The sequence below is a fragment of the Mustela putorius genome, unplaced genomic scaffold (genome assembly GCF_011764305.1).
Source record: "Mustela putorius furo isolate JIRA1106 unplaced genomic scaffold, ASM1176430v1.1 tig00003845_pilon_pilon_pilon, whole genome shotgun sequence".
NCBI lineage: Eukaryota > Metazoa > Chordata > Mammalia > Carnivora > Mustelidae > Mustela > Mustela putorius.
In genome coordinates, this window is record NW_025421998.1 from 96,105,902 (window position 1) to 96,131,339 (window position 25,438).

Here is a 25,438-nt window from a genome sequence, read left to right on the forward strand (position 1 = left end):
CCACAGAGCATCGTGGCTTTCTCTGGAGTCTATGGAGAGGCACAGAGCGCCGGAGACCAGCAGAACCTAAGGCTTCCCTAGAAGAATCAGAAAAGAAAGAGGAAAAGAATGCAAGCATGAGAAGCACTCAGGCCTGAGACCTGGACGTCTGCCTACAGACACGCGTCCCGGAAGGGCAGAGAAGGAACGCACACCCTGAGACGCATCACCGACCTGAAATGAACTTTAAAAAATGCAAAAGCAGACAGTCCGCGGAGCAAAGACACGGCCACGCTGGTTTAGAGGTGCGCGTTCCTAGGCCCTAAGGGATGGAGACAGGTGGGCAGCGAGGGAGAGGAACGAACCCGGGGGCCCGAAGACAAAGCGCAGGAACGCACAACCTCGGACATCCCGGGACCCGGAGCCGCCGAAGGACGATCGCCCGCCGCGGGCAGCTCGGCGGGGCCCAGGCGCAGGCTTCGGCGGCGACCCGAAGCGATCCCCGGAGAAGAAACACCCGGGCCGCCCGCGGAGCCACGCGCGACTCACGAGGGGCCCCCTCGGTCCCCCCGCCCCGGGCCGCGCCGCCCGCCCCGGAGCGCCCTGCCCCGCGCGCCCCGCGCCGCTCTCCCCGCCGCGCCGCCGCCTGCGCCCCGCGCCCCGCGCCCCGCGCCCCGGGCTCCGCTGCCGGCCCGCCCGCCACTTCCCAGCGCTGACGCGGGAGCCGCCTCCGCACCAATGGGGCTCGCGCGCCGCCGGGCCCTGCCCCTCCCCCAGGAAGGTGTGTCCCCGGTTTCCACACCTGAAACTTCCGAGGAGAGTCGGGTCCCTCCCTCCCGGCCGGGCGGGGAGGGGCGGGGCCGCGGGGGGGCGGCTGGGGCGGCCGGGCCTGCGCTGGGGACGGCCGGCCGGCGCCGGGGACCCGGAGGGGACTCTCGGGCCGAGACAGCATGTGACACTGCCCAGGTGGGTGCCCTCCTCCCCCGCGGCCCGTGGCTCGGGGCGGGCGGCCGGAGCGCTCCGGCGGAGGTAAGGGAGGCCCGGGGAGGACGGGAATCCGGGCCTTCGCCCTGCGGCCAGCCCCGGCCGGGGTCGCGGGCCGCGGGCTCCGGAAATGGGGGGGGGGCAGGGCCGTGAGGCAGAGTTGGGGTGTGTGGCCGAGTGCCCTGGTCCGAAGAGGAGGGAGGCTGCAGGAAAGCTCTTGCCTGAAAAACTTGCTTCCGGCCTGGTCCCCGCCTCGGAACCGGGCACCCTGCCCCCAGAAGGTCCCTGGGCCAATGGTCCGGGCTCTCCTAAGTCCCCGGCTCTGGGGAAACCTAACCCCCGTGGTGAGAATTAACTGAGACTCCCTTTGTGGCCCTATTGCCTCTCTAGACGTGTTTTATTGTCCCCTTGTTCTTACCCAGGCCTGGGCCTTCTTCCTTCATTTACCTTCCTGTGGATTTGCGTCCGGTGTACGGTGCATGCCCAAGTACACGCCTCTCCCTGCTCCCAAGGTGCCTGAACCCGTAAAAGTGACTCTTGCCCTGCCCCCGCCCTATTTCCCCATAAATTCGAAGAACTTCCAAAGCTTCTTGATTATGGTGACTTTGCATTCTGACGTTGGGGAGGTGGGAAGGGGACTCTTGGAGCCGGGAGTTGGGGTGGCGATGTTAGAACAGCGCTGGTTCTGGAGCATCGCATACGGTGGCCTTCCAGCACGACTCTCCCGGGAAGGCTAGTCCTGGTGCCAGCGGATGTTCAGATCTCAGGCCCCATCTCCTTCCTGGATCTCGGATTCCCAAGACAGATTTGGTCTCCTGTCTGCCTAGAAGTGAACTCTGGCCAGGACTCTCGTCAGGTTGAGGGGTAAGGGTGTGTCAGACAGACCAGGGAGAGAACTTTCTTTTCCACTTTCTTACCTCCTTTGCTCCCCAACTTGCATTCCCTGGTCTCGCATCCTTGGCTAACTCCAGAAACCCCAGCTCCCAACTAGACAGCTCCAGATGGGGCCTCTTTCTCAGGCTTCCTGTTTTATCTACACCAGAGCGTGAAGAAGCTCCTGGCCTAGGCCCTAGCAAAGTGGGGATCATTTGTTAACAAATTTGGGTTGACAGAAACTGAAGCCATGTCTGTTGGGGGGGTTCTTGGGGACTGGGGAGGAGAAAGGGTGGGGGTATCAATTCTAAGAGAGACTGTTCGACAGGATTGCCTGTTAGTATCCTAGTGGGGAGGAGAGAGAAGTCAGGAGATACGAAGGGAGTCCCTTACAAAAACTAATGATGTACTCCTGTATGTTGGCTAATTGAATTTAAGTTTAAAAAAAAAAAAGAATACAGTAATTCTAAATATAGTCAGGAGTCGTCCAATGTTAGGGGTCCCCAGTGTGTATGGCTCCCCATAACGCAGTCTGTCTGAGGTTGACTAGAACCACATTAAGCGTGGCGTCTGGTGGATAGACAGGCACATGTCATTCGTGGTGTCTGCAGTGGTCAGTCACTATGCGGTGTGGACAAGAATGGGGTCACACACGGAACATGGGTTGAACAGGAGCAAAGTCGCTCAAGTGTCAGTAGTGTAAACTCTAACAGGCGACTTACTGCATCTGGCATAGACAGGGATGAGTCACTCTGTCTGTGGAGTGCACAGGAGCTGGTCATTTATAGTGTCTGCAAGGTGGACCCGAACAAGGTCACCTCAGGGTCTCTGAGGTCTCCTTAACAGGACACAGAGAGGTGGGTCGCTCATCCTCACATTATCTCTGGGGATGGCACCAGGGCCACGGATATGTGGTGTTCTGGGTCAGCCGATGGGGTCTACAAGACAGTGGATAATGTGGTATTTTCAGACTTTAGGGAACAGATAAGAGATGTTTATTACACTTTTCACTGGTTTGGTGGAGCTTTCCTCAAGCGGGTAGAACGCAGGTGTTAGCAGTTATAAGTCCAGAAAGCTGCTCTCATTTTCCTATCTTTGTAATATAATGTCAAACAGTGAATAAAGGCGCACATCCATATGGTGGTCTTAGGCTCTAACCCAGAAAGAGAACATTTTGATTTGGGAGATATTTTCCAAACGTGAGCAGCAGTATAAACAAGAGTGTAAATTCAGTCGCATTGTAAGTTCTAGACTATCATAGTGATTTTTGGTGTCAGTCAGAATATTTGAACCTGGTGCTGCTAGAAAATCCAGGAAGCACGCTCCCCAAAAACACACGCGGTGCGCAACGCAGGTTCGAAGAACAAGCAGTGTGATGGGGAGGAGGATCTCTTTGAAATACAGTTGTCTGTCTGGTGATTAGAAATGGCCAAGAGCTCGTGTGCTGGGGGCTCCCAAGGAGATGCTGAGCTCTGTCTGTCACATACTGTGTTCATAGAGTGACTTGGGGCTGAAGTAGCGGCATGTGGACGGGGTCAGCAGATGCAAAATGTTTCTGGTCCAGAGGAAGGCCGGGTCACCACGATGCCATGCCCGGTCTTTGCCTGTGCTCAGATAAATAGTGAGTAGTCACCCCCGGTGGAGAAGGAGCTGAGGAGGGTGACCAGCACATGGGCAGGGCAAAAAGGCGCTCTCCTGGTGCCTTTCTGCACATGGAACCATGTTGGGAGTTTTCCTTGAGCTTTCTCACCTTGTAGCTTTGTCATGCCTGATTGCGATCAGATCAGGACAGGATCAGGTACATGGGCCATAGCGTATGTTCTTCCTTCGTGGTAAATGGTGGCTGATCTGGTGACCTCCACTATTTCCAGATGGGTAAAGGCAGTGGTAGAAAATAGTGTCCGTGGGCTTGTAGGGGACAGACATGCGAGGCGTGACAGGAGCGGAACTGAGGGTACCCACGGACCCCAGGGCGCGTGGAGACACGGTCTGAGGGGAGCAGCAGATGTTCACGAGTTTAGGGGCCACCCGATTCGAGGACTTGAGCGTGTACTTGGGGGCAGGGCCAGCGCAATACAGATGTGGGTGAGGCGAGACTTCAGGCGAAGTCACGCAGCCTCCTTAGGTAGGCGCCAAGTTTCAGAAAGTGTTTATGGTGAGCAACTGCAGTATTTAATGTGCGGTTGAGAGAACAGGGTCACGTCACAGTATCATCTCGTGATTATAGTGTTTTGCACGTGGGTCTAGAAATAGGGAGTCAATCACGCACTGTGTCAGGTCACTGGAAGAGGACACAAAAGTCCTTCCGCACAAGTGTGCTTGCGTTAGACGTGGCTCTTTGCCCCATATAGATGGTATCTATGTCTGTGGGGTGGCCAGGAACTTGTCGCACGCTGCCTCTGCAGGGTGGCTAGGGACCTGTCTGTTTGGTTATGTCAGGCTCCTGTTGCATGGGAGCAGCAAGGCTGGCCTACTGTGGATGTGTGTGTGTGCGTATACGTGCGTGTGCTTGGGTGCTCATGCAAGCATGCTCGTGTGAAGGTGGAGGCTTGTGTAGCAAGGACGGCGGGCATTTTGCGTGTGGGCTTCCATGTTAAGCCCAGAGAGGACAAGAGAAATATGTGGGTCAGGGGGGCAGCTTGGGTTCCACAGGCCCCCCGAGATCTTCTCTAGGCCAGTGACCTGCCGGCTTCTCGCAGCCGGGCTCCTGGTGTCCTATAGTAGACGGCCACCAGCAGGCTTCGGTTTGAGTTCACCTGTACCATTTGCTCAAGAAGTTTGAGCAAGAGCTTATGGGACCTCCGCTTTCCCCATCTGTAAGGGAGGCAGAGCTTCCTGTGTGTCTCTGAAGGACCTCCCTGCTCGTAAATCCTGTATTTCTCTTTTCTACTTTCTCTCTCCTCAGCAGTAATTACAATCCCTAACGCTTCTGTGACCCTGGAAGTTAACAGTGTACTTTTTAATGTTACCTAGTCTTCATTAGAAATCCTTGCAAAAGAGGAATTTAAACCCCCGCTAAAGGTAAGAAAATGGGTGTTTGCGTAAATTAATGTCTGCAATTGTCTAAAACGATAGTGAGCAAAATTCACAAGATGCATACAAGGCAGGAGTAAAAACTGAGCAGCAGGCTTTGAACTCTTCTTTCCTTCTGCATTCATGCGACACATCTTTGGGGAGGACAAAGTCAGCTGCCGGCAAGGAGACTGAGCAGTTAACATGGCAGCCTTTGTGCGCTCATGAAACTCACGCCCCAGCCTGGAAAACAGACATTAAATGTGTAATTACAAGTGCAGTGAGTGTGAGAGAAGCCAAGGGTGCGCTGGGCCAGAAAGGGATTCCAGGCTGAGGGGCAGCACACAGGGGGGCCCAGGGCGCAGGCACGGGGGGGGGGGGGGGCGGGGGTGCTGACCGCTGCGGAGGCCCCTGCCGGGGAGGGCAGAGGTCAGGCGTGGAAGGCGTGTAACCCAGACTGAATATTTGGGTTTCATCCCAGTCATCATCAGAGGCTACTGAGAATTTAAACTAGAAGTGAGGCACGGAAGCATCACTCCCATGCCCGCTAGAGAACGGCGTGGTTTTAGGGCAAGAGGAGCTGCGTGGAGGCGGGTGGCCAGGCCGGGCCCCCGCTGCAGTGGCCTGGGGGAGAGAGGGCAGGAGAGCGCACCCCAGGGGCTAGCAGTGCGGGCGGAGAGGAGGGGACAGACTCGAGGGATACGTAGGAGGTTCGTTCAGCAGGACTTGACAGCAGGTTCCATCTGGGGAAGGTGAGCCAGGAGGGAAGCAAGGCTTTAGTTCCATCATGGAAAAGTACGTATTGAGGGACGCCTGGGTGGCTCAGTCGGCTCAGGTCATGATCCCAGGGTCCTGGGATCGAGTCCCACATCAGGCTCCTTGCTCAGCAGAAAGCCTGCTTCTCCTTCTGCCTCCTCTGCCTGTCGCTTCCCCGGCTTGTGCGCTCTCTCTCTCTCTCTGACAGATGAAGAAAGAAAACCTTAAAAAAAAAAAAAAAAAAGAAATGAAAAGCATGTAGTGAGCTCTGAGTATGGGCCAGGTGTGGTGCTAGGTGCAGACAGTCAAGCACGATGGACGTTGATCTGGTGAAGCTTACCACCGTTGTTGGGGCTAGATGATAAATCGAAATACACATGTAGTTGTGATTGTATAAATGTTGCGGAGGAGGAGTGATGCGCGTGAGCACCGGTGAGTCCACGGAGAGGAGTGCCGTCCCCTGGTCGGAGGCCTGGAGAAGCTTCCGGAGCTAAACCAGGAGCCTGTGGTCTCACGGGTAGAAAGGAGGAGAGTCTCTAAAGGCAGTGGTGTCAGACTCCGACAAGAGCCACCACGCTAAGTGTCCTCTGGCGTCAGCATGGGTGATGGTGGGGGGTGGGCAGTGTGGGGCCTGGAGAAGCAGGAGTGGAGGCAGCTGAGACGGGCAGAGGTGAGGACCTCGGTGAGAAAGTGAGAAAGCCAGGGCTGTGCTGCCGCTGTGGGATGGCTCTGACAGAGAGGGGGATGGTGCGAGAAGAGACAATCCATCGCAGGAGGTGACCAAGAAGACCAGCTAAAGAACACGGGACGGAAGGGGAGGGAGGGACACCTGTTGGGCCGTCAAGGCAGGAAGAGAGAAAGAGTGAAACTCAGGGTGCTCCGAATCGCCAGGAACTGCAGTAGTTCCTCTCCGTGGGTTTCTAAATTCTTTGCAAGGTGGGAGATGATGTTTTCTGCTGGAAGTGAGAAGGCAGGTGGGAAGCTCAGACTTTTAAGAAGTGATGGGAAGAGTTCACAGGGTTGTCGGAAGCAGGAGGCAGTAAGCTCGTGAGGGCAGCACCGTGTCGTGGACCTGGCTGAGGGGGTAACTTCTGCGCCTACTGCAGTTCTAGTCTGGTTAGTCTAGTTATCTTTCTGCTTTATAACAGCTGCTTCTGTAAACGTTATTTTTTACTTTTAAGATTTTGTTTGTGGGGGGGAGGGGCAGAGGGAGAAGGAGAAGCAGACTCCCTGCTGAGCAGGAAGCCCAACAGGGTTGGGGGGGGGTTCCATCCGAGGACCCTGGGATCAGGACCTGTGCCCTTACCGACTGCGGCACCCGGAGCACCTACGACAGCTGCTTCTGTAATGGAAGACAGAATTGCTCATTAGTTACGAGGCGCTGCTGGATACCATGCAAAATAAGATGAGTCAGGTCCAGACTGTGCCTGGGGAGATCACACGACCCTTTCGTGCCTCGGACACTGGCTGCAGGGGCCAGGCCCATTTTAATGCCCTCGGCAGCCTGAGGAAGACCACCCCGCTTCTTGCTTCTCTGGGCTGTTGGGTGTAGGGTGTGTCGCTCAGGGTGTCTGGCAGTTATACAGGCCTGAGTCACGCTCGGTGTCCAAGAGGAGACAGGGAGAGACAGTATGACATCATACAATCTCGAGAGTAATGACCACTGGGAGTGCTCCCTGCTCTTTGACAACGGTCTTACGCTCTCATTTAATCATTTATTATCTGTCTCCTCCACAAGACAGCAGGCTCCACGAGGACACAGTCTTGGTCTGTCTTATTTACCGCCGAATGCCCTGCCCTTAAGGAGGTCACCTGGTAAATATTTATTGGGTGAATAAATCAGTGATAGATTCATAGAAGCTGTTGCTGACCCTGTTGACAAAGAATGACTGGAAATGGATGCAAGGGAATGTGCCACTCGTGTTCTCTGTGGGGTGTCCCTTTGATAGGTACAAGCGGAAAGGGTGATACAAACTGTGTTCTGTTCCCCTCTAGGGCTCAGCCCTGATGGAGGCTGAGGAGCCCCAACATGGGGTCTCGACCCCCATCCCTGCCTTAGCGGAGCTCAGTGTTACCCCGGAAGCTCTCAGGAGAAGCCGGCAGACCGCTGCCTTGGGACCCGAAGCTCAGGAAGGCTGGGAACCGTCCTCCGCGTGGGCAGAGGGCCGAGGGCTCTCAGAGACCCAGCGGGGAGCCTCAAGGGATGTGAAGAGCTGTGCAACCAAGAGTGTGACGTCTTTCCCCAAGGAAGCCCCTGCGGGTGCAGAGACCACCCAGGAAGACTCCGTGGGCGAGATGGGGGATACCCCAGAGCTCCAGGAGCTGGTGCCTCACAGCCCGACCGGTGGGGGGGCGAGGACGCCGGCGCCCTCCCAGCTCGGGGCCTGCCTTGTTCAGGGTGAACATCTAGACATGGCCCCAGGATCCGGTGAGCTGGGTGGTGGCGTGGAGATGGAATTTCGACTGGAACCCACGTCCTCGACTGGGGAAACGGGACATGCAGAAGAGAAGGGAGCTTTTCCAGATGCCTCTGCTCAGCCCAGATTTGGTCCTTCCTGTGAACAGTGCCCAGAAGAGACCCACCAGCCAGGAGACTCTGTCAGGCACGGGGAAGAGCCGCAGCTCACGGCGGCACGAGAAGGTCCAGGGAGCGGGGGACCCGAGTGCCTTCTAGCGGCCGAGGGGCTGGGGGAGCAGGGACCAGCAGACGCGGGCTTCCAGGAGGAAGCAGCTGTCGGGGAGGGTGGGCGTTCAGGGGAGCAGGAGCAGAAGGGGGAGCAGGGTGACCGTACCAAGGGAGAGCAAAGGCCGAAACAGCAGCAGAGACAAGGTGATCCGATGCCTGCAAGACAAGGAGAAAGAACGGGGCTTTGTGGGGACTCGGAAGGTCTACACTGTCCTGAGCAGGAGATGAAGACTCAGGGCTGGGGAGATCCGCCGCAGGGGGAGGAGGGGAAGAGGGAGTTCGGGGGGCCACAGGAGAGCAGCGTGGATGCTCAGAATGAGGAGAGGCAAAGCTTGGTGGGGAGATCAGGGAAAGGAACCGGAAGGCAAGAAGGTCAAGGTCTCCAGCGGAAAGTGATGTTCGCGCAGCGGCAGGAGGAGGAGCCGGGGAACTGGGATGGGGACCCGCTGCGGCGAGAGGCCGGAGAGCGGAGTACAGAAGAGGGGGAGGCACGTGATGGCCCCTCCACACAGGCTCCGGTAGCCTCTGAGGTCTCTTCTCCCTGTGACTTGTTTCTAGACACCTGTCATCCCAAGACCAGTGTTCCTGGGACTCCGAGGGAGCCTCGGGCTGAGGAACCACTGCCTGTAGCTCCGGCGCCTGCACGGGAGTCAGGACAATGGTCCTCCCAGCCCGTTTCTTTACCAGGCTCTTTCCCTGCGGGGGAGTCACCGGATCAAGAAATAGCTCTGGACAGCCAGCAGGAGGGATCCGAGCTGGGGAAGGGGGCAGTGTTCACCCAGGGCACTGAGCTGGTCTCTGCCGGTACATCGGCAGCTCCTCCGAGGACACCCGGTTCAGCTCCTTGCAGTCCTGCCGACGTCTCCCCGAGCACAGCCACACCATCATCTGCCAGCCCCCCCGTCGCCTCTTCCAGGAGGGAGTCCTCTCTTGCTGCACATTCTTCAGAAACCTCCAGAGCATCTGTTTGGACCAACAACACATCTCACGCTGAGGCTTCTGGGACTCCCCCAGCTCCCCTCCGTGGCTTCCTGACTACAGAGGCCACCGTGGAAATATCCACCAGCTCCAGCCAGGCCAACCCTCCGAGCCCCCTAGGCCACTCCACAGGGGCTTTCCAGCACCTAAGGAGCAACTCCTTCCCGGGCTCTCATAGGACAGAGCCAACTCCGGACCTGCTGGGACTCTCACTTTCCTTCTCCCATTCAGAGTTGCCCCAGGAGGCCTCCAAACCTGCCATCTATGGCTCTGTGATCCCAAGAAGGGACAGGAAAAGTGGCAGGGACGGCAGGATCATTCCAGAATCCCCTAGTTCATTATCTGCTCTGGGGCAGGACTCTCAGGAATTCACCTCAGATCCTGAAAGATCCGGGAGTCCCTGCAGCACCCAGCCATGTGGCTCCCGACACACTTCAGCCTCCGCCCCGGAATCTATTGCCTGTGGCTCTTCCCCACCCCTTGTCTCTGTAGATGCGAGGATCCACGAACCTCTGCCCCCTCCTCCCCCAGAGAAGAGGCGTGTCCACCCCTCCATGGTAGAGAGAGACAGCCATCTCCACGCAGGAGTTCCCATGCTGAAGCGGTGTGGCCAGCCGCTTCCTTTGGCCCCAGGTTCGGGGCTACATGGTCCCCCCAAAGGCCCACTTCCGCCCGTTCCTGACTCCCTTGTGGCAAGGCAGCACCGACCTCTGCCCTCTACCCCGGACACTCCCCACCCTACTCAGACCTCCCCCTCCCACAGGCTGAGATACAACAAGCCATTACCCCCAACCCCGGATTTTTCGCAGACCCACCATTCTGTTCCTTCTTCTAGTAGTCCAAGGACCTACAGGCCTCTACCCCCTGTCCCTATTGTGGATCCTCCCACTGAACCACCCCCATTACCCCCGAAGTCCAGGGGGAGGAGTAGGAGCACTCAGGGAGAACTCATGAATGCAGGGGGTCAGGGCAAGCCAAGGCCCATTTGTCCGGAGCGGACAGTCGCCACTCCCCATTCTGTTGGACGTACCTCCTGGCCCCCAGCCATGGGCCGATCAACAGACTCTTCGGCCCCCACCAGCAGGAGCAAAAGTGAAGGGGCCCCTGGCATGGCTTTCAGCAACGTGGCAACCCTTCTAAGTCCCTCTTCCCCAACCACACCCTGGAGTCTGGAGCTCCCGGGACCCACTTCTGAACCAGGACCCTCAGAAGAGTCTGGGGCCCCTGGCAGAGGATCTTTGAGAAGAACAGCCCCTCAGGAAGGAGCCAATGGCCTGAGGAGGTTGGATGTAGGCCAGGCAAGGCAGCCGGCAAAACTCAGCCATCCCCATCTGGAGAAGGCATCCAGCTGGCCCCACAGGCGGGACCCAGGGAGACCACCGGCGAGCAGCAGCGGGCAGGTTGTTGACCCTGGTGAGGGATCCAGTAGGCACAAGGGCTGGAACCGCCAAGGCCTGCGCCGACCTTCTATCTTGCCTGAGGGCTGTTCAGGTAAGCGACCCGCGCGGAGCGTGGTCAGCTCCTGTCGGACCAAGCTTTCTCTCTCAGCACTGCACCCATCTCTGTCCCCAGGGCCTCTACTGTTCCCTCTGGTGACTTCACTCATGCACATACCCAATGTCAACACAGAGGGAAGCCCTTGAAGACCCCTCTGAGCTCCCTGCAATGCTCTCCCTTCTCCTTCCCCGCTGTCTCTCTCACCCAGCCGCGGTGTCCTTTTACTGTGTATCTGCTTTTCCCAAGGTGGTTGTGGATGTCCCCACCTCCCCTCCGTGACGCACACACTCTCCAGCTACCAACACCTGCTGCTTGTCCTCCTTGTCGTAGAGAGGACATCCTCTTCTTGTCCACTTCACATCTGATACCGGGGATGGGGACGCCCCTGGTAAAACAGTGTGCTCGAGTACGTTCTACTTTGGCACCACTCCCCGGCACAGACTCCCAGTTAGCCCTTCTGTTGGCTCACGTGCCTGCTTCTCCTGCTCTAGGTCTTACCTTCTTGGGCTCTCTGAATGTCCCTCTAAAATCTCAGTGACTTCCCCATCTCCATTTCCAGATACAAGAGGTCCAGCCGTAGAAAAAGTGCTTGGCCCTTCAGACACCATTGTTTTTCGGTGAGTCACCTTCTCTCCTGATGGACACGTCTGGACTGTCTTTTCTTAGGATCCTGAGATTTCCGTTAGCTGACAAGCATTTGGGGACACTGTGCCTTCCCAGGGTGGGGAGGGTAAGAGACATACGCCAGGACTCCAGGGTAAGGGCATCCTTTCTCTGCCTGGCTGTCGGCGGGCTCTCACCCTCCCATCCCCCTAGGTTCTTGACCATGAACGAAACCCCCGGTTAAAGTGCAACATGACGTCCAAGACAGCTCTGAACTACCTCAGAGTGGGTCAGGCCGCAGCTTGCCTCCCGAGGGGATGTGGCCCTCACATCCCAGCCCGTGTCTCAGGGGTCGGGAGACTGTCTCATCTCCGGTCACCTAGGGCTTCTCTGCCTCAGTGTCCAGCAAGCACCCAGAGCCGCCCTTGCTTCCACAGGGAGAAGAAACCAAAGGAGGTCATGGGAGGCTTTTCAAGACGCCGCTCGAAGCTCATCAACTCCTGTGAGTCCCTTGAAACAGAAGTAGACCCACATGGCGTTCTGCCCCAGACGAGCTCCTGGCTGTCCTCAGCAGGGCTGTGACCTCTACAGGGGGAAAGGGTCTCTGGGACAGTCAGAAGCAGCTCAGTGGCTTCTGTCTTCGAGCCTCAACCTCCCTGCCTCCCTGATTCTCTCCCTCTGCCGTGCTTCTGTGCCCCTGTAGCCCAGCTGCTGTACCAGGAGTATAGCGATGTGGTTCTGAACAAGGAGATTCAAAGCCAGCAGCGGTTGGACAGCCTGGGAGAGGCGACCGGGCCGGCCTCCCCCCGGCAGCCCCGGAGGACCCTGGTCTCCTCAGAGTCTTACCTGCAGCGCCTGTCCATGGCCTCCAGCGGCTCCCTCTGGCAGGAGATCCCCGTGGTCCGCAACAGCACCGTGCTGCTCTCCATGACCCACGAAGACCAAAAGCTACAGGAGGTACCCGGTGGGCGGGAGCGGGGCGGGGCAGGGGGTGCTATCGAGGGAGAGCAGAGTCTCCTGATTTCCTCCTCGCTGCCACCGCCACCAGCAGGAGCAGGCTGTCCCCATCACACGCTCTGTGCCCGCCACAGCGGTCGCTTGCCTTCACTGGGGGGGCATCTGGACTGCTTTCGGGGTGTCAGCACTGGCCCTCCTCCCCACGTCCACAGGCGCTTCCTCCTACAGTTGCTGACTGGGGCTCACACAAAGTGACCATGGCCTTGAGTCTGTTGGGAGGAATGCAGAAATGATCCCTTCACAGCCGCTTCAGGCTGGACTCAAATCTCCCTCCTCAGCTGGGCTTCCACACTGCGCTGGAGCTTTTCTCTTCCACCAAGGCGTGTATGTGAGTGGCTTTTCACTGTGGCCCTTGCTCGGCCTCGGCTCGGTCCGTACACCCAGTGGCAAGACTGTAGTAGAGGCTGCTTGTCGGATGTTACAGGATGTTACAGGGGTACGATTACTAGGTTTCACCTGGAGGGCTTCTCTTTTTTTTTTTTTTTTTTAAGACTTTATTTTTTTATTTATTTGACAGACAGAGGTCACAAGTAGGCAGAGAGGCAGGCAGAGAGAGAGGAAGGGAAGCAGGCTCCCCTGCTCCCCGCTGAGCAGAGAGCCTGATGTGGGGCTCCATCTCAGGACCCTGAGATCATGACCTGAGCCGAAGGCAGAGGCTTTAATCCACTGAGCCACCCAGGTGCCCCTCAAGGGCTTCTCTTAATAATTCACCTGACGTGGGTCAGAGCCCTCTTCCCAGGAAGACGACCCGGCACCATGGACAGGCATCATGGAATCATGCGTACATACTGGGCTCTGGAATAAATCACCCGGTCGTGAGGCCCACTTTGCTGTTTGCTGGCAGTTTAACTTTGGCCACATCGCTTGATCTTTCTAACCTTCTGCTTTCTCATCTGTGAAACTGGGTCACAAAAAAGGGTGAGTGCGTAGTGCGTAGCAGTCACTCCGAGAATGTTCTCTGCTGTACTGTAATTTCAAGTCAGGCCCCCCGGGTTTGAATCCTGGCTTCAGCACTTGCAGGCCGTGTACCTTCAGGCAAGTTATAGAACCACCAAACCTCAGTTTCCTCAGATAACGTCTGTCTTTCAGGATTGCTGTGTGGTTTAGGTGAAGTATCTGTACCTAGCTTTTAGCGTGCTCTACTAGTTTGGTGCATCTTAGTGCCGTGTTCTTCTCCTTTCAGAGGTGAGAAGGAGTCAGATGTTGGCCAGAAGGACTTACGGATGAACAAACAGAGGCCACTATAAATGTTTAGGTTTTTTGGAAGCTCAGACTTGGGGGCCTTTTAATGACCTCAGCTTTCAAGTACATGAGGGTTACGTAGAAAATCAGTGACCTGCCCAGTGCTTACGGACCCAATGGCAGGACACAGTATGAACCCTCGCTCTCTGTCCGCAGCTCCAGCACACCGGGAAAGTCCCCCAGGCCTCCCCGGCCAGCCTGGTCCGCTGTTCTGAGAAGAGAGGCCTCTTGTGTGCACACAGTCCTTCCATGAAACAGCATCGTGGGTGCACAAGCACAAGGTGCTTGCACCAGCTCCACTTCTTTTGACTGTCCCCACATCTTTGTGACATGGGGGTCACTGTACCTACACAAAAAGACAAAAAACCTGAGGTTCGGTGAGGTTAGCTGAGTCACAGTCAGTGAATGTCGGAACCAGTATTCAAACGTAGCTTGTGTCCCCGTTCAGTGTTGTCTGTGATGGTCCTCAGCCAGGTGTGTGTATGTCTTCTCTTGTCTTTTCTGTCCCTGCATCTACCTTGAAGCCCGTGCTTGGGTGGAGAACCTGAGCAGCCCCCGTGGAGGAGGGCGGGCCCGGGAGCCGTGGCGCCGCCTGCTGGAACCTCCGCCTAAGTTCACCGGTGCTGGACCATCTCCATGAAGCCACAGCAGCACATCCTGTGCTCACATCTCCTGCTTCCTCCTGTTTCTCCTCAGGCCCCAAATGACCTTCACCCACTAAATCTGTCCCTCTTTCAAAGTTCCTCGGCGCAGTGGGTGAGCCCGCCATTTCCTCCGTTACCAAACTCCAAAACCAAGACATTAAATTGTGACTCTGGCGGCTCGTTCAGGCCCCATTTCCAGCAAAGAACCAAGTTCTTCCAGATCTGCCTCCTCAGTAATTAGGAAGCTGGCCTGCCTCTCCCCACCCCCATGGCCATTCAGACCCATCCGTCACCTGGAATGACTGTGGCAGTTTCCTAACGTGGCTCCCTGGCCCCCCTCTACTGCTCTCCACAAAGTGCTCAGAAATACCCTTTATGAAAACCAGATCTGACCAAGTTATTTCCCTACACGAAGCCTCTTTTAATCTTCCCATTGCCTCAAGTCCAAGCTTTGTTTGCGCAGCCCTCCGACCTCTGTCCGCCTCCCCAGCTTCGTCTCTGCCGCCGCTGCAGCATAAATGCTTGGTTCCAAAAATGCCCCATTTATTTGAGCTTCTGGAAAGTATCCTTTTCTCTTGCACCTGTAGGGGCTTGTACTCATTCTTCCCTCGGGCTCCAGGGCTCTTTCCTTATCCTCCCGATACCGCACTGGGCTCTGATGTGGCCGTGAGCTGTGGGAGGAGGAGCCGTGTTCCCGCCTCTGCCCCCAGAACGTTATGCAGTGGCTCACGTACACCGGGGACTCAATACCTATTTTATTTATTTATTTATTTATTTATTTATTACAAGATTTTATTTACTTATTTGACAGGCAGAGATCACAAGTAAGGCAGAGAGAGAGGAGGAAGCAGTCTCCCCTGCTGAGCAGAGAGCCCGAGGCAGGGCTCGATCCCAGGACGGCAGAGGCTTTAGCCCACTGAGCTACCTCGGCGCCCTCGATACTTATTTTTTAAATTAATCTCCTCTACAACTTCCCAGGCCAAATTTGAGCTGATCGTGTCAGAAGCCTCGTACCTACGCAGCCTGCACGTGGCCGTGGATCATTTCCAGCTGTCCGCCCCGCTGCGGGCCACCCTTTCCAACCAGGAATACCAGTGGCTCTTCTCTCGGCTCCAGGACGTGCGCGACGTCAGCACCATGTGAGAGTCCTCTTTAGCCTGTAAACCATCGCTGCTGCTGCTGCTGCTGCTGGTTCTCCTCTCCTGGCAGCCCTGGTGGCCAGTGCCTTGGGGGTGGGGAGAGCGAGGACAAGGAGAGGGGCTGGGGGCAGACAGATCCATTCATCGATGAACAGACATACAGACAGTGCTTCCGAGGTTGCAGACGGGGTGTCCTGTGGGCAGGCACTGCACAGAGATGGGCTGTGGGAAACAGGGAAAGATCAGAAAGCCAGAAAAATAAAAAAAGACTAGGAAATGGACTGTAAGGATCAGAGGGTTATATGGGGGCAAACTAGGGATTGCCCCGGACAGCAGGGGCACGGAGCTAAGAACAGGCCGTAGAAGTCACCGACAAGGAGAAGGAAGGAGTCACCCACTCAAGGAGTAGCAGAGCGCAGCCCACGGCTCGCAGGAGGCTCACGAGCCTCAGGCGACTTGTGTCGATGCGGCGCAGGTTCCTTTCAGACCTGGAGGAGAACTTCGAGCGCAACATCTTCACCTTCCAAGTGTGTGATGTCGTCCTGAACCACGCTCCCGGTTTCCGCCGGGTCTACCTGCCTTACGTCACCAACCAGACCTACCAGGAACGTACCTTCCAAGGCCTGCTGTAAGACCTCCTCCCCGTCCGCTCCCCCTGTGGGCTCTGCAGTGACCTTGCCACAGAACCCCCCAGCCCCAACCCTGAGTCGTGTCCCCAAGGCACGTGTTCTCGTGCCCGCTCCGGGAGCCCAGCCGCGACCCATCTTTCAGACGCCCCCGCCGCAGACATAGCCCTGCGTGTCCGCTCCCCGGGCCGCCGCCGGGCCTCCGGTCCTCTCCAGGTCCCTCCTCACTCGCTGCCCACACAGGACCAGCAACAGCAGTTTCCGGGAGGTCCTGGAGAAGCTGGAGAGCGACCCCGTCTGCCAACGCCTTTCCCTCAAGTCCTTCCTGATCCTGCCCTTCCAGCGGATCACGCGTCTCAAGCTGCTGCTCCAGGTACAACGGCCCCCTCCGGGCCTCTCCCCTCCACCGAAAGGGATAATCTCAGGGAGCCCCAAGGCACGGCCCTGGACATTCTTCTGCCCCCTCTCCCACACCCTGTGGACGACGTGTGCCCTCTCCCCGCGGCCCACACCCTTCTTCCTCGGGGTGAATTGGCTGCAGAGAATTTGTTCCCAGACTTCGTTAGCCAACCCTCAATTTCCTCTTCCTGGTCTCCCCTCCCTTCTTTCCCTCTGGCGCCTGCCTCCTCTTTGTTCTATAGAACATTCTGAAGAGAACACAGCCGGGCTCTTCCGAGGAAGCAGAGGCCACCAAGGCACATCATGCCCTGGAGGAGGTAAGCAGCCACCCTCACTCAGACCCCTTGACTGGCCTTCTCAGAGATTTCTTCTTCTGCGCAGTCCCATGACTCCAGAGAGCACAGGACCATGCCAGTGGGATTGCTCAGCCACCTCAGGAACCCTCTGGAAGTTCCCTCAGGAACCTCCACACACCCTCTCCCCAGCCCCCTCCCCCTCTCCTTCCCACGCTGAGGACACTCCACACCAAGGGACTGTGCTCTCACTACCCCCATCCCCAGATTAAATCTTACATTCACTCCGCCCAGGAATGTCCCCTCAGGTCATACAAGGTAGACCAGAGGCTTCGAACTTCAGTCTGATGCTGCCGTCATGCCCTCCCAGCCTGCTGGAAAAAAACAGAGGCCTTCACAACCAACCTCCAGATTTCTTGGAGGGGACTCCAAGGTCACAGCCTCTAACACAGTGCTCTTCTCTCTCCTCACCCTGCTCGACCCTCAGCTGATCCGGGACTGCAATAACAACGTCCAGAGGATGCGGCGGACAGAGGAGCTCATCTACCTGAGCCAGAAGATTGAGTTCGAATGCAAAGTGAGTGGGTCCCTTGCACCCCAACCTCTCCTGCCAGAGGTTCACTTCAGCATCCCCCACGGGTGCCCCTCTAACGCCGAACCGCCGTTCTCACAGTGACCGGTGTCTGCCCTCACTCCTGCCTTCTCTTCTGTCCTGGCTCTGGGGCACCCAAGTGTCCCTTCAGTCTCCAGAGTATTAAGTATTAAGTGAAAAAGGATAAACACAGGACTGCGTGTATTATGGCGTACTATCTTTGGTGACCGAGTAGGAGGGTACAGATCTGGGTCAGTGTTTGCTGGTGTCTAAGAGAGAAACTCTGGAAGGATACAGGGAAACAAAGGACAGTGGCCGCCTGGCGGGGGGTTACCTGAGGGGAAGAAAGTGCGTTCAGGAAGTGGGCAGGTGAGGGAGAACTGACCAGGGTAAACCTTTGTGAGGATACGTTTAGTGCTTAAGCCATTGAGTATTTTACCAAGTCTTTGCCTCCTCTAACCAAAGCAATATGAAATTAATTCCAAATACAGGGCCAAAAGCTCCCATCAAAATACAAATGTAAATAAACATTCCTCACTCAGATTCCTCCTCAGAGCAGGGAACTGTGCTTGCTTCCCTCGAAGAGCGGGGAAGATCCCTGATGCGCGTGTTCTTGTCGTCCAGGACTCTTGTCTGCACCGGCTTCCGGCGCCCAGCAGACCCCACCTAGTTCTCCGTAGTCTCCGTCCCACACACGCCTCCACCTGCTCCCCTCCAGGGGCCGGTCCGAATCAGAGAAAGAACAGATGTCAGAACCAACCAAGTCTTTAAAGATTTTTTTTTTTTTTTTAAATTTATTTGACAGACAGATCACAAGTAGGTAGAGAGGCAGGCAGAGAGAGACAGGAGGAGGAGGCAGGCTCCCGGCTGAGCAGAGAGCTCGATGCGGGACTCGATCCCAGAACCCCGAGATCATGACCTGAGCCGAAGGCAGAGGCTTTAACCACTGAGCCACCCAGGCGCCCCGACCAAGTCTTTTAACTTCTAAGACACTCAGCTCCCGTTCCCTGCCTTACACCCTCACATGCCCTGATGGGGGTCTCCCAGCCCCCCCTCAGTTCAGGCTTCCTGGGCTCACTCTCTCGTGTAGTCACTGTCTCGGGTTGGACCACAGGCACCTGCCACTTGCCTGTGCCGTGGACGCGGGCGCCGCACGGCAGTAGACAGTGGTAGGCAGAGGGCTCTGAGGGAAACAGCGGTTGGGTCATGAGCAGGAAGGAGGACCCGGAAGAGGTGTCCGTGGTGGCACTCCGGAGCAAGAGGCACGTGGGGAGGGCAGGACTGAGGAGGGCTCACGCTTGCCCTGTCCGTGACACTGCCTTTGTGTCTTCCTCGCGCCGCAGATATTCCCGCTCATTTCACAGTCACGCTGGCTGGTGAAGAGCGGAGAGCTCACCGCGCTGGAGTTCAGCCTCTCCCCAGGGCTGCGAAGGAAGCTGAACACACGTCCGGTCCACCTGCATCTCTTCAACGACTGTCTGTTGCTGTCTCGGCCCCGAGAGTCAGTGGCCGGAACGGGAGGCCCGGGCACAAGCGGGGAATGGGATGAAGCAGGAGGGCAGGACTCACGGGGGCAGAGAAGGCTCGTGGGCCTGGAGGAGCCCTCCTCGGTGGCTCAGCCCGTGGGGTGCAGGTCCTGGCCTAGAGAAGAGAAAGAACGGGGAGCCCACCGGATTCTGTCCTGAGATCACGTGGCAGGGCTTGTACTGTGTTCCGGACACAGAGCAAAATGGAGCGAACTAGCTTACCACATTCTCAAATCAAGTTTATTTGAGCTAGACTCCGCCTTAGCGTAGACGTTCTTAGCCAGTTCCAGATCCGAACTCTTTGGTTCTAAGGGCCTTGGAAAACGTATGTTGGTTCTGTCTCACCAAGTCTTTAACGTGGTGAAGTAGTAGACCCATGGTTTGCCAGATTGGTGACGAATCCCCGGGGGACTCTGGAGCTACCATCTTGGGAGCGAGGTATCAACATCCCCTGTGCAGACTGCAAAGGATAGGGATTTTGAATCCAGAGACGGGAGGGTAGATGAAGTTTAACAGTTACAGAACTGGGTTGACGAGCCTTGTGTTTCACAGGGGTAGCCGGTTCCTGGTGTTCGACCATGCTCCCTTCTCCTCCATCCGCGGGGAGAAGTGTGAGATGAAGCTCCACGGACCTCACAAAAACCTCTTCCGACTCTTCCTGCTGCACAACGCACAGGGCACCCAGGCCGAGTTCCTCTTCAGCACGGAGACCCAGTGAGATGGGGCCGGACAGGGGCTGGGGAGGACATCCTGGGAAGGAAGTGGGGCCGGGGCGGAAAATGGGCCCAGAAAACAGCCACAGCCCTGTTTATCCTATTCTGGACTGGAGGGCATCCATAGGGCACCCCAAATCCGAACTCTTAGAGCTAAGAGACAACTTGCAAGAGATAGGGTAGGAAGGGTGCAGGGTTACTACCAAAGTTTAAGATCTGCTTTATGCTCTTCAGTCAAGAGAGACAAAGTCTGCAAGACAACAGGAAGGCGGTGGGCCGGTGTGGAGTGACTAAAGGACTGAATTACTGATGTCCCCGAGTGGCCACATGTATAAGCCAGAATCTCTTCAGTCCCAAAGGCTGGTGGACATACATGGGAGCAAGACCAGCGCTGGGGTGTCTCCAGCTCACTTTCCTTCCACCTTCTAGCCCTCTCCTCTGTTGAACGGAAATCTGTGGTGCTGAGAACTTTGATATGCTCATCTTTTTAATAATAATAATAATAAATATATTCACACACACATACATACATTTTGGAGAGTATTAAAGAATAATACCTATGAACCCTAGTATACAGTACCTAAAATAATGAACAACTACAGCACCGTAACTACTATTGCTGTTGTAAGAGATACAAGAAGCCTCTTCTTTAAAAGTTTGACATGACACCACATGGTCCAAGGACCATCGTGTTGTGGACACTTTTCAGTTTTGTCTCTCGGAAGACCCCTCAGGGTAGGTTCAACCATACCTGTCTTCACTTCTGGAACATGGGGGCTGACATTAAGGGTTTGTGTACAAAATGTCACCGAAATCAAGCAATCAGATACAGACTCGTATTCTTTATTTAGCGTTTTGGGCAGCATCTTCCTGGAATAGAAACAGTGTCAGCTCTCAATGACTCCAGTGTTTTTGGAAGCAGAGCCTCACATAATACAAAATCCTTCAGTTAATTACAAAATCAGTTTGGGTTATATTGCGTGATGAAAAAAATAACAGATAGAGTTCCCTGACCTAATTATGATTACAAAATAATTTTTATCTCTGAGATGTTTGATGGAAGGGAGGTGGGCGGTAGAGTATGGAGAATTATGCAAAGGCATAGAGGGACTCAACTGAGATGAGCATTTTGCTCAGCACAAAATGGAAAATCTCATGTGCATAAATCGACAGTTGACATTAAGAGGATAAGCTTAGAAAGAGAAGGAGAAAAGCAAAGGGTGATAAACACAGTAACATACAATTCAAGATCTCGTGTTCCCAGGCTTGCAAAGTCCCATTGGCTTTTGTCCTAGATGTCATTGAACTAGGCGTTTTGAACCAGAGAGTTCTTTTCCCACAGTCATTCCCCTTCCCTGTCTGGCTCTGACCCTACACCCCAGAGCTGCCGTTGAGGCATTGACCCCGCTTTGTTTCCTCAGAAGTGAAAAGCTTCGATGGATCTCAGCCTTGGCCATGCCCAGAGAGGAGTTGGACCTTCTGGAGTGTTATGGTGAGTGAAGGCATAAAAAGGAGAGCAAGAGGGCAGGGCCGGAAGTCACCTTCGGCTGCAGGAGCTCAGGAGGCCGGATGCTAACTCTGAGACTCCCACTTACTGCTTCGGTCCAGAGGGTTAGAGTGGAAGTCTGGCCACTGGAGCTTAAGGCCCTGAGATGATCCACTTAAAACTACTCAGCACAGGGGTACTGCCTCCTCCTCAATACACTTCCTCTCTTGGGCAATAATTTGCTCTTTTTTCAACATTCGTCCCCTTAGGTCTATCCTGCTTAGATTTCACCTGCTTAAAGGTCTTGGAGAAATACGGGGAGAAAGTAGGGCTGGAGTGGGAGCTGTGGGAGAAAGCAACCTAGATTTGTCTTAACCACGCCCTCTCCTGTACAGAATGACCTGAGACCGCTGCCCTCAGCCCAGGCTTCCAGGGACCCCCAGGTAGCCATAGACACACACACACATATTATGAATGTGTTTTGCATTCATGTGAAGCCTGGATTTCTGGCTCTCATGTAAGCCCCACAGTTGTCTTCCAGTAAGAATTTCCTAATTGCTATCCAGAGAGGAACTGAACTCAAAGGAGCACAGGTAACTCAAAAAAGAACAAGCGAATACAAGGAACCTCGGAAAAGGAAGTAGGAGAACCAGGCTGTAAAGCGAGTCTTACTAACTTGTTCGTTCCGTGACCCGTCTGGGGGCCTTCAGCGTCCCTGTTGGAAGGAAGGCGAGATGAGGCTTCCTCCTTCGCTGTTGTCTTATAAATGGCAGAAGGAGATAAGCTTTAGAAAAAGAAGTGCAGATAATAATGGAGTGTTTTGTTTGTTTTCTGAGGGAACCAGCTAAGTGTGTTAATGTAGAAAGAGTGATAACCCCACGGAAGCTGGAATGCTTGTCAGTCAGGAGTCCTCTGAGGCTTGTTATCTTGAGCTTGAAAACTGTGGAAATTTCCTCTGGCTCACAAAAATACTGAGAAAGAGAAAATCCAGAATTTCCTGAGGAATCATCTTGGTCCACCCCGTCACTTACAAGGGAGGAAACAGAAGCTAGAGGGGATTAAGGTCCAACCTGGAGGGCATACCTGGAGCCCATGGCTGCCTCTCTTCGTCCCGCGGCTGGTAGGGAAGGAAAGGTAGACGGAGTCACAGAATCCGGTGTTGCCGTCTATGTGGGGAAGCGGAACACAGACACAAAGCAGCTGGATAAGTGGTAAATGGGTTTGGCCTGGACAATTCCTTTTAAAGGAATTCAGAATCCACTGAAGACCAGAGTCAGGGAAAGGTACAGAAGGAAGACGGGTCTTCCGCAGAAGTTGAGTATTCGTGATCATGAGTCACTGAAGGTGGTCACAAGCGTATTTCTCAATTCATCTTCCTTGGAGAGAGAGAATTTTGGATTCATTTTTGTTTCAGTGTTTCCATTTCCTTTTTGACTATTTTGTTTCCTGGTAGAGGAGGAAGATTTTTGCCGTGGCCTCATTTGTCTGTGACTTCCTAAAGCCTGAACACTGCGTCTCACGAGTCCTCCCAACCCCTTGTACTCCCCCTCAGGACTCCGGCCACTTGCCTTTCCTAACTTCCCTTCACACTCTTCTCTTCCAAAGACTCCCCCCAGGTACAGTGCCTTCGAGCCTACAAACCCCGAGAGAACGACGAGTTGGCGCTCGAGAAGGCAGACGTGGTGATGGTGACTCAGCAGAGCAGCGATGGTAAGAGAGAACATGTGTGACTAAGCTGGGCGTCGGAGGCAGGATTCTCCAGGTGGACGGATTTGTTTCCTACCTAACAAAGTACCACAAGTGGGGGGACCTTAAAACAATAGAATATATTCTGTCACGGTTCTAGAAGCCAGAAATCCGAAATCAGATTGTTGCCAGGGCCATGCTCTCTCTGACATCCCTTCGGAAGAGGAGATGTCTCTTCGACATTCTGGTGGCCTCAGGTGTTCTTGGCTTGTGGTAGCCTAACTCCAGTCACTACCTCTTTCTTCCCTTTCTTCCCAAATTCCCTCTTGTTATAAGGATGCCAGTGATACGGGATTAAGGCGCACTTGACTCAAGTGTGACCTCACCTTAACTTGACTAATTACACCTTGAACAACCCTATTCCCAAATCAGCCACATTCTGAGGCACTTGCGGTTGAAACATCCATATATATTTTGTGGGAACACAGTTTAACCCACAAGAGTGGAGGAGGCCCAAGAGTAGGCAGCCGTAGACCTTGTCAGACCTAGAACAGCCAGTGTTAACACGCAGGGAGGCTGGATTTCCCATGCCCCGGGGTTTTCCAGTGCTTTCAGCTCGACCATTCAGAAGAGCTTTAGGGCAGGAGATCAGGGGGAGGTTTTTATGGTTATTCTGTCTTGGGTAATTCTTCTTCCCACCGATCCTGTGCCCCTAGGCTGGCTGGAGGGCATGCGACTCTCAGACGGGGAGCGAGGCTGGTTCCCTGTGCAGCAAGTGGAGTTCATTTCCAACCCAGACGTCCGTGCACGGAACCTGAAGGAAGCCCACCGAGTCAAGACTGCCAAACTGCAGCTGGTAGAACAGCGGACCTAGCTATTTTCTGGGAGGAATTCCCTGAACGTAAGGACAAGATGTTCCTGGAAGGGGCTGGCCCTAGAACCCTGCAACAGAGGCCTTCTGGGGACCAAGAAGCAGACCTGAAAACTCGAGGACACAATGCAGCTACCAGTCGCTAGTCCCAAACCTCCTTTCTGTGCTTTGTGCTTGGTGGAGGGATTTTGAGGGACTTTGCACTGGACTCTGGGAACCTTTTCTCATCAGAAAAGGAACAAATGCGGCCTCAGCCAAGGAACTTTACCTCTACTACCATATAGTACTTAAACATTCTCTGTTTCCAGAGTGCAGATTCAGGAGTGACGTAAGTTTCCATCGTGGCTACAAGTTAAACAGAATCTGACCTCAGTCCACTGGATGGAGCTGTTTAAGGGGGATTCGCACATCAGATGAGAGGGTCATCCTTGTCACCTCTAAGGTATCTTCCAACTCAAGAGATTTTCCATAATTATCGGTGTGAGGTCAGGGCATGCATCTCTGGGATCTGTGTCTGTTGGTGGCAATGTGAGGGTAGTACTCTCTCACTCTAATAAACTTGGCACTTCTCTGAGTGTTTTCTTCTCAGACTCCTGAACCCTGAACAAGGTACAGAACATCACATCCCATGCGGATTCCAGGCCACTTGATTTAGGTGCCATGAAAAACCAAGATGGTGCCTCGGTCACAGCAGATGCCGACTCTTGCTTTATGATTTCTAAGAGTTTGGGCGGCTTTTCTGTTTGTTTTGGCCTCAAGTGTTGTATAAGGACTTAGAAGGAACTGATGAGTGATGAAAATCCCATTCAAACCTCCTGTTTTATTGAACCCATAAATTAAGGCATAGGTTAGTTGGAGTGGATTTGGAAATTCTACTCAGACATTCACAGTTTTATGTTTTGGCTTGAATTACGGTGAAGGTATCTTCACAGCTGTTTCATCCTCTTTGTGAAAAGCAGCATGTATAATGGAAGAGTCCTAGAACCCAAGTCAGGGGGCCACCTCCAGGTACTGCACTGCCATGACTCAGCCTGTCCATCCATGTCTCAGTTTCCTTAAATGCAGAAGACAGGGTTGGACCAAGTAACCACAAAGTCTTATCCAACTTTGCCAAATAAGATGAGAATCTTACTATATCCTAGTGGATTGTCTTTCTCAGTTGAAGAAGGTCACTCTATGTTATTTCTCACGTAGAGACCTCATACAGCCATAGTGTAGTCATCTTTTAAGCTGAATCATTGTAGTCCTTTCCTGGACATTTACTGCTCTGTCTCATTTTTAGGAAACTCAGAAGTAGAATTGCATTGCAGCTTTGTGCGGAGGTAAAAATAATACAACAGACTTTGTCCTGTACCCAGTTAATGATGATTCCACACGATAGTATCACATTTGATAACACGTTCTGTTTTTTAATCCATCCTAAAATGTAAATTAGCTTGCTTAATTCTTAGGAAAGTTATCACTGTGTAACTAGGATGTGACTAATATTCACTTATCCTAAACAGGTTGACCTACCAAAAAATCTAAAATAGGGATGGTTTTAGAGAAGTTCAGTTGACGTTTTCACTATTTTCATAAAGCCAGCTTTTTATTATTAATAATTGATAGAACAATATGTACATATTGTATTAATAGCAATAACAATTAATATAATCCAAATTATTTGTTCAAACCGGTATCTGAATACTGGCCATATGGCTCAAACAGACAGCTGTATCCAACCTTATATTTTATAAGCAAATTCTCCCTTATTTTCCCAAAGAGGTAAAATGTCAACTTCTGAATGATACACAGGCAAATCATTTTTTTTGGTTGAATGACTGCTGCTTTGTGTGA

General features: G+C 54.3%; 1 protein-coding gene across 3 annotated transcripts; it reads left to right on the forward strand.

Annotated features, from left to right (window-relative positions):
- Window positions 1–814: 814 nt before the first annotated feature.
- Window positions 815–24,176, forward strand: ARHGEF5 (Rho guanine nucleotide exchange factor 5). Of its 3 annotated transcripts, XM_045063114.1 has the most exons (16): window positions 816–945; window positions 7,600–8,245; window positions 8,849–10,759; window positions 11,325–11,382; window positions 11,806–11,870; window positions 12,072–12,325; window positions 15,250–15,410; window positions 15,886–16,038; window positions 16,280–16,409; window positions 16,678–16,752; window positions 17,216–17,305; window positions 18,664–18,821; window positions 19,399–19,560; window positions 20,981–21,051; window positions 22,651–22,755; window positions 23,448–24,176. In XM_045063114.1, the coding sequence occupies exons 2-16, from the start codon at window positions 7,612–7,614 to the stop codon at window positions 23,603–23,605; spliced, it is 4,185 nt and encodes a 1,394-aa protein (XP_044919049.1). In that variant the 5' UTR covers window positions 816–945; window positions 7,600–7,611; the 3' UTR covers window positions 23,606–24,176. The 3 variants fall into 3 exon arrangements, with proteins under 3 accessions (XP_044919048.1, XP_044919047.1, XP_044919049.1); XM_045063113.1 differs by having other exon boundaries at window positions 815–1,008; window positions 7,600–10,759; XM_045063112.1 differs by having other exon boundaries at window positions 815–945; window positions 7,600–10,759.
- Window positions 24,177–25,438: the final 1,262 nt, after the last annotated feature.